Here is a 13162-nt window from a genome sequence, read left to right as displayed (position 1 = left end):
GTATTTCATCAGTTGAAATTAAAGCGATTTCACTCGCAAAAAAAAAAGTTAAAGCGATTCCATGATATTTTTTTCCAACAACTGCCGCGGCCACAGTACCTTAAAATCATCCGTGCATCAGCTGGTCCAGCCAGCGTGGTCGCAACAATTCCGGTACGACTTGAACCGTTGAACATGTTACAGTGCTACTACAAAAATAAAAAAACAATCTTTTTTTAAAATAAAAAAATAGGTTCCGTACAACAGCACCACCGCTGGCCCCTACTGACAAGTACACCCCGCACGGCCCAAGGCCCAAGCGCACCATCAAGTCACGTCCCTCGAGAAGAATGGGTCAACCACTCCCTTCTCTCTGGACTTCTCTGAATCCCGTCACTATCGAACGCTTGTAAGCGAATTCGATATCGTGAAAAGTCATTCATAGTTTAGAGCTAACAGAGCAACATGATGTTGGATTGACTCGCGTGCGCAAAATATCGTTTGCATATTGCAAGCTGATTACGTGTCCAATAAAAAATAAACGGGTTTCCTAGGCAAGCTAGTACTCCCTCCGTTTTTATTTAATTCGCGTATTAGCTTTGATCAAAGTCAAGCTTTATAAATTTTGAAAAAGTTTATAAACAAAAATATGAACATATGCAATAATAAATCAATATCATTAGATTCATTATTAAATGTACTTTCACCTCATATAGATTTGTTATGATAAATGTTTATATTGTTTTCTGTAAACTTGATCAAATTTTACGAAGTTTGACTTCAGTCAAATCTAATATACAGAGTAAATAAAAACAGAGGAAGTAACTTTCCTAGTTCTCGAGGGACCAATCATGCTGCAAACGAGGCAAGCATGCTAACTGCCGCCCGTTACTCCACCCGAGGGACCATTGATGTTGCGCCGGACGCCACAACAACTTCGACCCCATTCCCATGCGACGCCGGCAGTACTAATTCTCATATGCTTCGTTTATGTTAGAAGGGATAGAGAGGGATTGGTGGAATTGATTGATTGTATTGGTTGAGCCTCGTGGGCATATATAGGAGTACAATGACCAACTTGGAGTACAAGACAAAGCAGGACCAAATCCTAGTCTATCCTATACTTCTTAATAATCATATACTCAACATCCCCTCCATAGTCACAAGGGTAGCGACGCAGACGGTGAGACTGGAGAAGAATCCGATGGCAAACCGACGGACCCGCCCCCCCCCCCCCCACAGTCGTAACGGTCGATGCATCGCGGAAGTCATGGCTAGAGTGAGAACCGACGAGGTTGCACAAGCAAGGCGGTAGCCCTTTGTACTGTTTGTCGATGTAGCCGAGAGTGTGGGTGGTGTAGCCGTGATGAGGTAGGCATGCGAAGAACGCCGGGGTCGATGTTGAGTCGGGGTGGCCGGCGTCGAGGAAGTCGCCGAAGCCGCGGGCACAAAGAGGCGCCGAGTCATTCATGGGCGCAGTGGTGTCGAAGTAGTGTGCGCTAGGTAGAGGACGGTGTTTACGACGCGTCGTGGCGGGTTTGCCAAGCCCAAGGACACGTCGTGGACGAAGACACGCATCGGTGTTGCTAGAACCGGGCATGCGTAGACTGACGAAGACGAAGTTGACGAAGCGCCGCTCTAGGCTTGTCAGGCCCGAGGACACGTCGTGGACAAAGGAACGCATCGGTGTTGCCAGCACCGGGCATGCATATACGGGGACCTGCACAAGCTGTACGCCATGTCGGAGGGGCCAGCAGAGAAGAACTCGACGGCGATTGTGGCGTCCATCGGCGCGGGGCCGATGTCGCCCGCGGTTGTCGGAGTAGATGAAGTGGTCGGGGTAGATGACGGCAATGCTGGCGACGGGCTGGTGCTGGACGAAGACGAAGGGGGTGGACGGGCGGCTGCGGCAGCTACGGGGGTAGCAGCGGCGGCTGCCATAGAAGAGCGGCGACGGCGGCCTGATGGCAGCGGCGGCTAGGTTAGGAGCACGGCGGCGATGCTCGAAGGAGGCGAATAACCCGATAGCATGACGAAGACCGGCGTGGACGATGGCGTTCCCGCGCCAAGGGAGACGGCGTGGCGCATACCACAGAAAGTCGACGCGCGGGGACGGCAAAGTGGACCGCGGGCCGCAGCACTACGGCCCGAAGGGGAGACGCAGCGGCGGTAGGCAGGTCGGGGCAACAGCGGGAAGACCTTGGGGCTGCAGCCCGAAGGGGCGACACAATGGCGGCACGAGAGTCGGTGCAGCCGCATGGACGGCCTCCGGCGGCGGCGGAGATCGTGTGCCACGCTTGCTACGGCCCGATGGGGCGACGCAGCGGCAACACGAGGGTTGGTGCTACCATGGAGACTGCCTGGAACGGACGTACTCGGGGCGGCAGTAGACCGCGGGCTGGGGCACTACGGCCCAAAGGGGCGACGCAGCGGCAGCACGCAGGTCGATTCAGCCGCGGGGAGAACCACGGGGCGACGCAGCGGCAGCCCGTTGCTCAATCGATGGAGGGGCACGCTGAACTCGGGAAGATCTTCACGGGACCAGGGAGGCGCGCGCAACCGACGGCCCAGGTCGGACGCGCGGCGTAGATGGGGCGGATCGCGGCGGCGAGCAGGTGATCAAGCCGGTTGCGCACGAGGTCGGGGATGCCGTTCGGTGGAGGCGGGGTGACGGCGGAGTCCGAAATGAAGCCGACGATGACGGACAGCGTGGGACGTCGTGCAGATGAGCGCGTCAGCACCAGCACCCAGGCTACCAAAGCAGCGCCAGCGCCCAGGCAGCGAGGCCCGAGCCACCAACGTAGTAGCGGCGCCCGAGCTGAGGCAACCGACGAGCCTGACGCAGCCGGCACGACGCAGCCGGGGACGAGGCCGGTGAGGCAGACCGCAGGGCCGCGCCGTGCAGACGCGGCGAAGGCGGGTGGCATGGATCGACGGGCGGGCCGACGCGCGAACGGCGGCTATGATTGGTCGCCGCATGGCGCGAGGCCGCCGGGTTGGGGCGATGCAGGTGTTCCGGTCGGAGAAGGAAGTGACGGCCGGCGTAGATCGACGAGCGGGCCGCCGCGCGGACGACGGCCGTGAGGGGCCGCCTGTAGCGCGAGGTCGTCGGGTCGGTGAAGAGCCTGCCGGTCGCACCGGTGTCGAAATAGAGGCGCATGGGGGTCGACGGCGGCGGCGTGAGACGCAAACCGATCAAGCATAGATCGGAAAACCAAAAAGAAAATCCCAATCAAAATAACCGGCGGGAGAGCGAAAATACCCGAAGTAAGGGCTCAGGAAAAAGACTCTCTAGGGCAGCCGGTCAACACGACCGGCGGACGAACCCTAGGTACGGGCGGCACGGCCCCCGGCGGCGGTTATGTAGGCCGACCGCCCCGGGGCGGCGCACGGGTGTGGAAGCAGCGGCGGCTAGGGTTTTGGATCGAGATTAGGCTGATACCATGTTAGAATGGATAGAAAGATATGGTGAAATCGATTGATTGTATTGCTTGAGCCTCCTAGTCTATCCTATATTTCCTAATAATTATAGGACGCCGATAACTGCCACACGTGTGGGCTTAAGGGATCTGCCCACGCGTTCTGTGTGGTGCCTAAGAGGACCAGCCCACACGCCTGTGTGTTGGCAAAACAACTAGCGCCCACACGCCTCTTTTTTCCCCTTCCGGTCCCTCTTACACGCGTGCGTGTGGGCGAAATAGATAACGCCCACACGTCCGGTACGTCAGGCCTCGTACCTCGTGGGCCCGCACGCCCCACGTGACACTTTACCGCGCGCCCGCAGTTGCCATGGGCCAGACCCTCGTCCATGTTCGTTTAAGTGCAGTTGCCATGTCGCTGAACTACGGTTGCCATGTCGGACAACTACAGTTGACATGTTTTCTCAACTGCAGTTGCCATCTCATGTCAAAGTTCCAGATTGCCATTTTTTGGACAACTACAGCTGTTGCCATGTGTGGTCTGGTCTACTGCAGTTGCCATGATTTCAAAACTTTAGGAGTTGCCCCCTACTAACACTAGGCAATTGCCATGTAGCACTAAAAAAAGGCATGACAAAAAAACATGTTCGGGTAAAAGAGAGAGTTGCCATGTGCTCACAAGCACGCTAGGGCAGTTGCCATGTAAAAAGAAAGAGTTGCCATCTGCTTACGTGCACGCTAGGGCAGTTTGCCATGTATCATGCAAAACATATGGCAACTGACATGTTCGGGTAAAAAAAAAAGAGTTGTCATCTGCTTGCAATCACACTAGGGCAGTTGCCATGTACACTGCAAAACGCATGGCAACTGGCAGCTTGGGTGTGGGAGAGGAGGCGGGCGTGTGGGCGAGATGGCAAACGCCCACACACCAGCCCTTGTGCGTGACTGAAAACTGGTGTGTGGGCGAACTGCTAAACGCCCACACACCGGCCCCTTCGTGTGGTAAAACAGATGTGTGGTGACCTCTCTCACACACCACACACGCGAGTTGTCCTACGTGGCATACAAAATCAGCTAATTCGTGCCAAGATTCGTGCAGAAGTTACTGAACGGTGATGAAGGCGTGTGGGTGAGTTGGCTAACCCCATACGTGTGGGCGTTACACTTTTCATAATTATATACTCAACAGTTTCCAGTGCACATCAACGTCACATACCACATGCTTCGAGATACCGACGACGGCCAAGGTTGCCATTGGTGTCATAGCGGTAGCGGGGAGTTTGTGCCTCGCCGTTTGCTCTCCTGCAATGCTTGCCCTCGCCGCAGCAGCCACCTCGCGGTTCGATCGGCGTCCTTTGCACTTTAATGTGATGCAGCTTATCTGAATGCTGAACTCCAATTGTTTTCTTTGAGACGAAATTGCATGGTCTAATTTGTGTGTATACTGTAAACATTGCAATAACAATAAGTGAGGGTCGCATGCATCAGTCAATGTAGAGGTCTGGTGTTTAACCCTCCCTTTTTAAGAAAAAAGGAAATATATTTATGCATACCAAAGTATGAACTAACGCAAATCATGTGGAAAATATAACTTTTTAGCAGAGCAAAACAATAAATTATTGACAGAATACAATTTTTACAAGAGTTTAAACTGTCATGTATAACAAAAAGAGATTGAAGCAACGTGCATGTTTGTTCAAAAATAATTATGAGTTAGAAAATTCAATTTGAAACACATGCATTCTTAAGAGTGAAGTGCATTGTTAGTCCCTAAACTATTTCAGGGGCGTCATGTAGGTCCTCAAACTATGAAAATCGGCATCCAGGTCCGCTTGAACTGCAGTAAGTGTATCATTCAGGTCCAAAATCTGTCCGACCCAGCCTGACCGGCCAGCAGGCGCTGTTGACCTGTGACACATCGGATAGTGGTCCCGCAAGCTAATGGCTGGTGACGAAAATATGCAAATAAATTCAAATAAATTCCAGGGAATGATCAATATACTTCACTCCAAATAAATTAAAATTCATGATTTCAAAAAATGTACGCAAACAAGGAAAACTGTTCAAGACTTTTAAAAAATGTTGCGAACAAGAATTTTGAAAATGTGTTTGTGAACCACAAATTAATGAACATTTAATCACGAACGATAAATTTGAAAACTTTAGCGATATTTTTAAAGTCACGAACTTTCACTATTTGTGAACATTTTATAAAACCTTGAACATTTAAATTAATGAAAATTATATAAATTTATAAACATATTATAAAATTCATGAACATTCTTTTAACCCTGAACGTTTTTGTAAATCGGTGCACATTTTTAAATTCACAAAAATTGTAAATCCCAATTTTATTAAAATTAATAAACATTTATGAAATTTGTGTAATTTTTTTCCAAATTCATCATTCACGGACTTTTTTTCCATATTCGCAAACTTTTTTGTGGATCGTGAACATATTTTGAAATTTATCGTTTGCGATCATATTTTCTTTTCTTTTAAAATTTATCGTCCGTCTACCTTTTTTAAATCATGAATACGTTTTCCAAATTCATTGGTTTCAAATTTATCGTTCACGAATTTTTTTCGATATTCACAAACAATATTTGTGGTTCACGAACATATTTTAAATTTATTGTTCGTGAATACATTTTTAAAGTTGTGATCATTTATTTCATATTCGCGAACTTTTTTTTGTTGTTCGCGAACATATTTTCGAATTTATTGTTCATGAACATATTCTATTTTCTAATAAAATTTATTGTTCGCAAACATTTTCTTAATGTGGCGGACATTTTTTTACAAATTCATTGTTCGTGAACTTTTTTCAAATTCATCGTTCACGGTGTGTTTTATAAAGTTGCGAACATATTTCCATATTCGAAAATTTTATTAACTAATGCGCATTTTATTAAAGTCGTGAACATTTTTCCATATAGCGAACATTTTTTTAAACCATGTATTTGAATTTATTTGCATATTTCCGTCAGCAGCCGTTACATTTCGGGGCCCCCTTCTAACATGCCACAGGTCAATGGCGCCAGCTGACCGGTCAGATGGGGTGGAACAGATTTTGGGTCTGAATGACACACTTACTGCACTTCGAGGACCTGAATGCCGATTTTCATAGTTTGAGGACCTACATGACACCCCTGAAATACTTCAGAGACCTAGAATGCACTTCACTCCATTCTTAAAATTCCATTCATAATTCAATAATCGTCATGAGATGTGTGTCGTGTAATACTCTTTATAGTATGAAAATAGCATTTGTTTGTATTAACATTATTTCCTTACTATTTTTTGGCGACTCACTTTTTCCTTACTTACTTATTGCCTTAATGATGATATTATTTTGTTCCAAGTTTAGGCCAAGTGAAAATTCACAGTTAGCTCAATACAATTATTCGTAAGATTTTATCTACTAAGATATTCACTATGAATTTTCTAAACCCATGACCTAGCTTTGTCATCCGGCTTGCAAGTAAACTGACATATCATGCGGTAAGGGCCAATTTTTTTTCTTTTTTAAAACGGAGGCAAAAGATTTGCCTCGTATATTAAATAAGGAGGAGAAAGAGTTTGTTACAACACACACTCAAGTTACGGTATGACAATTATTCTCGCGATAAAAAAGACCCTAGTTTCTTTGCCCTAGCTTTGATCCAAAGGTTTGCCTCGTCGACAATGATGTTGAGCAAGATTTGCGGAGGTGCGCTCTTTTGCCTGAACACTCTTGCGTTGCGCTCATTCCAGATGACCCATGACACTAGCATGGTAATCGATGCCTTTGCTTTTCTGTCGGTGGTGCCCGTGGTGCATGTGCTCGCCCACCAGGCCTGAACGGAGTCGAACAAGTGCCATGCGGACGTGTCCACGTCGTGGATGCGAAATTTCTGAATAGCCATTTTCCAATGTCTGAGAATGAAGCGGCATCTGAAAAAAAAAATGAGGGTCACATTCGTGCACCAGTCGGCACAAGGGGCAAGGGCCATAGTTAGGCCAGTTCTTTTGGGCTTACGACAGGCTGTGGAAATAAGTTGCCCTCTCCCCAACTTATGTTAGAAGCCCAACCTAGAATTCCACAGCTAGCAAAAAGCCCCAACAGAACTGGCCCAAGTGTGATCCCATATCAATCCATGCCAAATTGCCAATAAAGTTTCAGAACATTTTAGTACATAAAGTGTTACTGAACTAGGATAATGCGATCCCATCCATCCACGCCAATGTAGCTTTCTCACACAGAAGCCTATCGCTCCAGTCTCCAGAATTCCAGAGATAAAGAAACGTGTAATAATTTGGTCCCATCTATATCCGTATATCTGACCATCAATGCATTTATTGTGTGCTTCCTATATTTCCAAAAGTAACAAGCGCATCACCAATATAAAACCGGCCTGACCGGATCCACCAAGCCTGGACAGCAGAGGAAGACGATCGCGAACCAAGAGAACAACCAAGCACTACCCAACCCAGCAGTACAAGGGAAATCCTATCAACCGACGCCAAATATGAAGACCATCCATATGGTACTGCTCCTAGCCATGGTCCTCGTCGCATCATCGTCAGGTACAAAGATGTTATGAACTTACGATGCATCCGTGGATATTGATACATATACTGCAAGTACCTGCAGGAAATTTCCCAGTTTAGGTTAACGAGCTTATAATAATTGAAAAATGCGTAATGCAGGCGGCATGGCGGGCAAGGCAGTTGGGCCCCAGTACTTCCAAGACACTTGCTCGGCGGTGATCCCGACGGGTACCAAGTGCGAGGCGGCCAAGTGCAAGGCGGACTGTGCGCGCCAGTTCAAGGGCGGAGTTGGTGGTTGCGCCGCCCATGGTTGCCGGTGCATCTACACCTGCACCTTCCCAAGTAGTATGTGACCTTGATGTAGCGACCGGGGCTGGATGCTGACCAGTATGAGAAGAGGGTCATATATGTGCTTGTTATTATTCTTGAAATTTAATATAAATGGAAAAGGAAATGTTATGTAGTAGATGTCACGATTCCCAGATTGACCGCGATCAAAAGTTACTAACTCTTAAAGCATGACCTGACTTTGAACCTAGTATATATAAGTAAAAAGAAAAAAAAGGATTAGCTTTTGCATTACAACATGATGCACAATTTTAGAAATTAAAGCAAACCATACATGTAAAAATTACTCCTGAAAATATGATGATGCAATTAAAGGGATTCCACTGGTCCATATCGCTTCCAAATTTTAACCCGGATATAAATGTCACCTAGTTACGTGATTCCGGAAATAGCAAGGCATGCCATTATAAAGCCCTTCCAAGCCAACCCACTGAGCAGGCAAAAAAGCGATCAAACATGGTCGATTTCTCACTGCCAACCCAGACTACGGGAGACAATCTATGGCGACTGGCAATAAAACTTTCTTGTCCTTTTGATGCGATCCTAAGGTTCTTCTTATTCATCTAATGTATTTTTTACGGGAATTCAATCTTGTGTGATTGACCATGGCTTGCATATCTTCATCTTTATATACGCACACAATCTTGGCGGCGCAGTATACTTCACAATGTGACTGCTCAAGGTGATCTACTCCGGCAACTGCCAAGCCGCCATGTGCTACATAGATTGCCTGAAGAAGTACACGAGATGAGAAGGCATCTGCAAATCCCATCTTCCCCCAACCACAACCCAAATGATGAACTGAATTGGTGATTAGCATGCTAGGGACGAAAGGCGGCATTGTGATGATCTCATGCGACGAGAAGATCTGCAGATACGAGAGGTACAATATAGGTGTAGTAATCTTGTTACTCTAGTAGAAAGATTGTTGATTGTGAGAGCAAATTATCTGGTGGGGTTGGGGGGGGGGGGGGGGGTGTGGTTTGCTACACGCCATTCTTTGGGCTAATTTTTTTAAATAATACATTTTTTTATTAATTTGCACAAATATTACGCTGAAAAATGATTTTTCAAAAATAATACACCGTCGGCCCGCAGCGGGCCGACTGGGCCTAGTCAGCCCGCAGCGAGCCGAGTGGGCGCAGTCGGCCAGTAGCCGGCCGACAGCTGGCCCGCCTGGCACGTGTCGGCCTCGGATTGGGTTGGCCACGTCGCGAGGGGGAGGGAGGGAGCTGTCGGCGCGGGCGCGCCCCTGTCAGCCTGCCGCGGGCCGATCGGCCTGCTGCTGGCTGACAGGATGCGGCCCCACCTCGCGCGCGGCTGGCCCAGCTCCCTGCGGCCTTATCCTCCCTTTCCTCCACGCTCCACGCCCAAGCTTCTGTTCTTCTTCTGTTCTTGCTTTCTCCTCTCTCTGTACAAAAATGCCACCAATTTCTACACCTAAATGAGCCAGTTTTTTGCGGTTTTGGCATCATGAATGGATTCAACTTAGTTAGGGCAGCCAAAAAAGGTCTCGATCTACTGATGGGGTAGCTCGTGGTGGTTGTGGTGAGCATTTTGGTGGAGGTGGTGGTGGTGAAGTTGGGGCAGTGTGGTGGAGGTGGTGGAGGTGAAGCTCGTCGTTCGTCGTTCTTCGTTGGAGGCGGAGCACCGGCAGTTTGGTGGCCGCCGTTCGTCGTTCTTCGTTCGCATACACGCTTCAAGGGTATATTTCAGCAAACATTTTATTTTTCATAGGTGCTCCGGTAGTATTTGTTAATATGTTTCGATGTGAAATAAATTAGGTGTGCGATTATTGTTATTTGCCCCGGTAGTATACGTAAATATATTTAGATGTCAACTAATTATTTGTGTAAAAATGTGGAGTTGCTCCGGTGATATTCCGTACTATATGTGGATGTGATGTATTTAGGAGTGTCAGTATTTGGAGTAGCTCCGGTAAAATCCATAATATAGGCAGTCAAATATTAAAATCTGTAAATATTTGTAGTTGCTCCGGCAAATATTTGTAATATACTTGTAGGTGTGTGAATTGTCTTAGTTGCTCCGTTAATATTCTGTAATATATATATAAACATGTCTAATATTTGTTAGTGAATTGTATTTCGTTGTTGAAAAAAAATAGGTGAGCCGAGATGTCTGATGTAGTGAAGTTCAGATTTTACTACGGTCCTGGTACTGTCCAAACAACTGAGATGGGAGCAGATTTGAGTGAATTTACTCACATAGAGGTGCCAATGAGCGCACCTCAAACATGGTCAGTCAGTCAGTTGAAAGAATGGATTGCGACAAGTTTAGGTCTTGATACTGAAACACACACCATCGGTGTTCATGCATTATGGACACGGTCAAGTACAATAATTTACTTTTATTTGAGGCCGATAGAGCACGACTCCGATTGGGTGCGGTGGTTACAAGGTTGTGAACGAAGGGGATGCAATCCTATTGCTTTAGTGCTTCCCGTCGTGAAGGAGGTCACTGCACATGAAGGCGAGGGTGGCTACGATCCTGGTCATAGCAGTGTAGGGAGGCAGTTATCTATGTCAAATGCTGGAGATGATGGTTACGAACAAGGACAGAGCAGTCAGGTAGAAGGAGGAAATGCTTATGGTTATGAACCAGGGCAGAGTAGTCAGGTAGAAGGAGGAAATGCCGATGGTGATTACAATGGCGAGGTGGACGCTGACGAGGTAGATGGGCACATGCAGGACCAGATGGAAGAAGAAGACACCGATGTTGAAAGGGGTCATGCCGATGATTCTGACGAGTCAGATGAAGAAGAAAATGCAGAGGAGGTCCCGAATCCTGCATCGTGGAATCATGACTTCTCATCTGCAATGATTGTGAATGATGGACATGATTCAGCCTGGCAATATCACCAGAACAATATTGCAACGGGTGCTATGTATCCGAACAAGCAAGTCCCGAAGGATGCAATAATTAATTGGGCAATGTCCACGCAAAGGGTTTTCACAGCTCAGGTGTCCAGTCAGAAATTCCTGACAATGGTATGCAAGAACGCAGATTGTCCCGCCAGGGTGCACGGCTTTCTCCCTAAGTATGGCACAAGTTGGGTGATAAGTGACTTAGTTAATCACACTTGTCTTATTCCCTGCATCCCTCAAGATCATGCCAACCTTTCATCCACGCTTATTGCTCGGTTGTTTTACGATGAGATAGTGCAGGGCAAAGCTATGGAAGTGAAGGCAGTCCAGACAAAAGTCTTCGCCAGGTTCAAGTACAGAATTTCTTATGGAAAGGCTTGGAGGGCTAAGCATGCGGCGCTTGAGAGGAGATTTGGCTCTTATTTTGATGCATATGACTCTGTTGTCCAGCTCCTCCACACCCTACAGCAGCGGAATCCAGGCACCTATATCGATATCCAAGACATGTTCATGCCAGAGTTCCCAACTGTGAGGGTGCTGCATCGTCTCTTCTTCTCTTTCGGTGTATGCATCGAAGCTTTCAGGCATTGCCGACCGGTGATATGTGTTGACGGTACTTTTCTCACAGGCAAGTACAAGGGTCAGATCCTGACAGCCATAGGTCAAGACGGCCAAAATCAAGTCGTCCCACTCGCATTTGCTTTTGTGGAGACTGAGAACATTGAAAGTTGGGCATGGTTCTTCAGGCAGTTGAAAATATCAGTTGTGAAGGAGAAGCCCAATGTGTGCATCCTTCATGACAGGCATGCAGGTATACTCAGTGCGATAAGGACACTGACAAACCCAGGCCCTGAGGAACAAGTTCCATGGCAGGACTTGCAGAGCCGTTGGTGCATGCGCCATCTGGGGGCTAATTTCTTCTCGCAGTTTAGAAATAAGAACCTGATGAATCTGTTCAAAAAACTCTGCAAGCAGAACCAGTTATGGAAGTACAATTTGATACGCGACAGACTTAATGTGTGCACGCAGAGACACGTGAGGGACAGGAAAGCTGCAAGAGATGCAGCGGTGAGGGCACATGGTGAAGCAGTAGCTGCACAGTTGGCAACAGGAACAGCGGCCGTGGAGGAGGAGCCTGTTGGGCTATGTGACTTGCCAGGCTTTGACCCACCTGGTACTAGGAGAAGGCTTGGGAGGTCGATTAAAACCTTCGAGCAGTGGATAGAGCATGAGCCTCTGGAGAGGTGGTCTTTGCTACATGACACACATGGAGCAAGGTACGGTGTCATGACAACGAACCTCGCGGAAACATACAATTTTGTCCTCAGAGGAAACCGGGCATTGCCACTTACAACCATCATTGAGGGTATTTTCTATGGCACCGTCAAGTATTTCAGAGATAGACGTCAAAAAGCAGAGCATCATATCTTCAACAACCCGAATACACGGTATTGTGAAAGAGTCACGAAGTACATGGACAACAAGATGCAAAAAGCTAGGCCACACACTGTAGTCGCCATCGGTAATCAAGAAAGAAGGTTTGAGGTCCGCTTAGCCAACAACAAATTTGGATGTGCAAATGAGTTGAGGACGCATGAGGTGAAAGTTGGTAATGAAGCCTGGCCAACGTGTGAGTGCACATGCAACAAACCGAAATTGCTTCACCTACCTTGCTCACATGTACTTGCTGCTTGCGGGCAGCTTGGAATGGACGCAATATCGTTTGTGTCTCCATTTTTTCTGAAAGAGTCTGTCCTCGATAACTGGACCGGTGAGCTGATGGGTTTTCGATCAATGGGTAATTTCAACACCGTCAACCCCGCTGAAAGGCGTTACATTCCAAACCCAGAGCATATGCGTACAAGTAGAGGCAGACGGCAGTGTCAGCGCATCCGGAATGATATGGATGAATCTGAAGCAGGAGGTCCGACTAGGCAATGCATTCTATGCAATGAATTTGGCCATAGGGACACTAATTGTCCCACTTCCGTCACTGGG

At 47.6% G+C, this 13162-nt stretch overlaps 1 protein-coding gene across 1 annotated transcript; it reads left to right on the top strand.

The window, feature by feature from the left end:
- The first annotated feature begins 7822 nt into the window (after nucleotides 1-7822).
- Nucleotides 7823-8397, top strand: LOC123142840 (defensin-like protein 124). Its single transcript, XM_044561570.1, has 2 exons — nucleotides 7823-7967; nucleotides 8091-8397. The coding sequence occupies exons 1-2, from the start codon at nucleotides 7910-7912 to the stop codon at nucleotides 8282-8284; spliced, it is 252 nt and encodes an 83-aa protein (XP_044417505.1). The 5' UTR covers nucleotides 7823-7909; the 3' UTR covers nucleotides 8285-8397.
- The last annotated feature ends 4765 nt before the right edge of the window (nucleotides 8398-13162 follow it).

Source organism: Triticum aestivum, chromosome 6D (assembly GCF_018294505.1).
Source record: "Triticum aestivum cultivar Chinese Spring chromosome 6D, IWGSC CS RefSeq v2.1, whole genome shotgun sequence".
In the NCBI taxonomy this organism is placed as follows: Eukaryota; Viridiplantae; Streptophyta; class Magnoliopsida; order Poales; family Poaceae; genus Triticum; species Triticum aestivum.
Note: the sequence above shows the minus strand (reverse complement) of the source record. Positions and strands in the feature narration are given on the sequence as shown.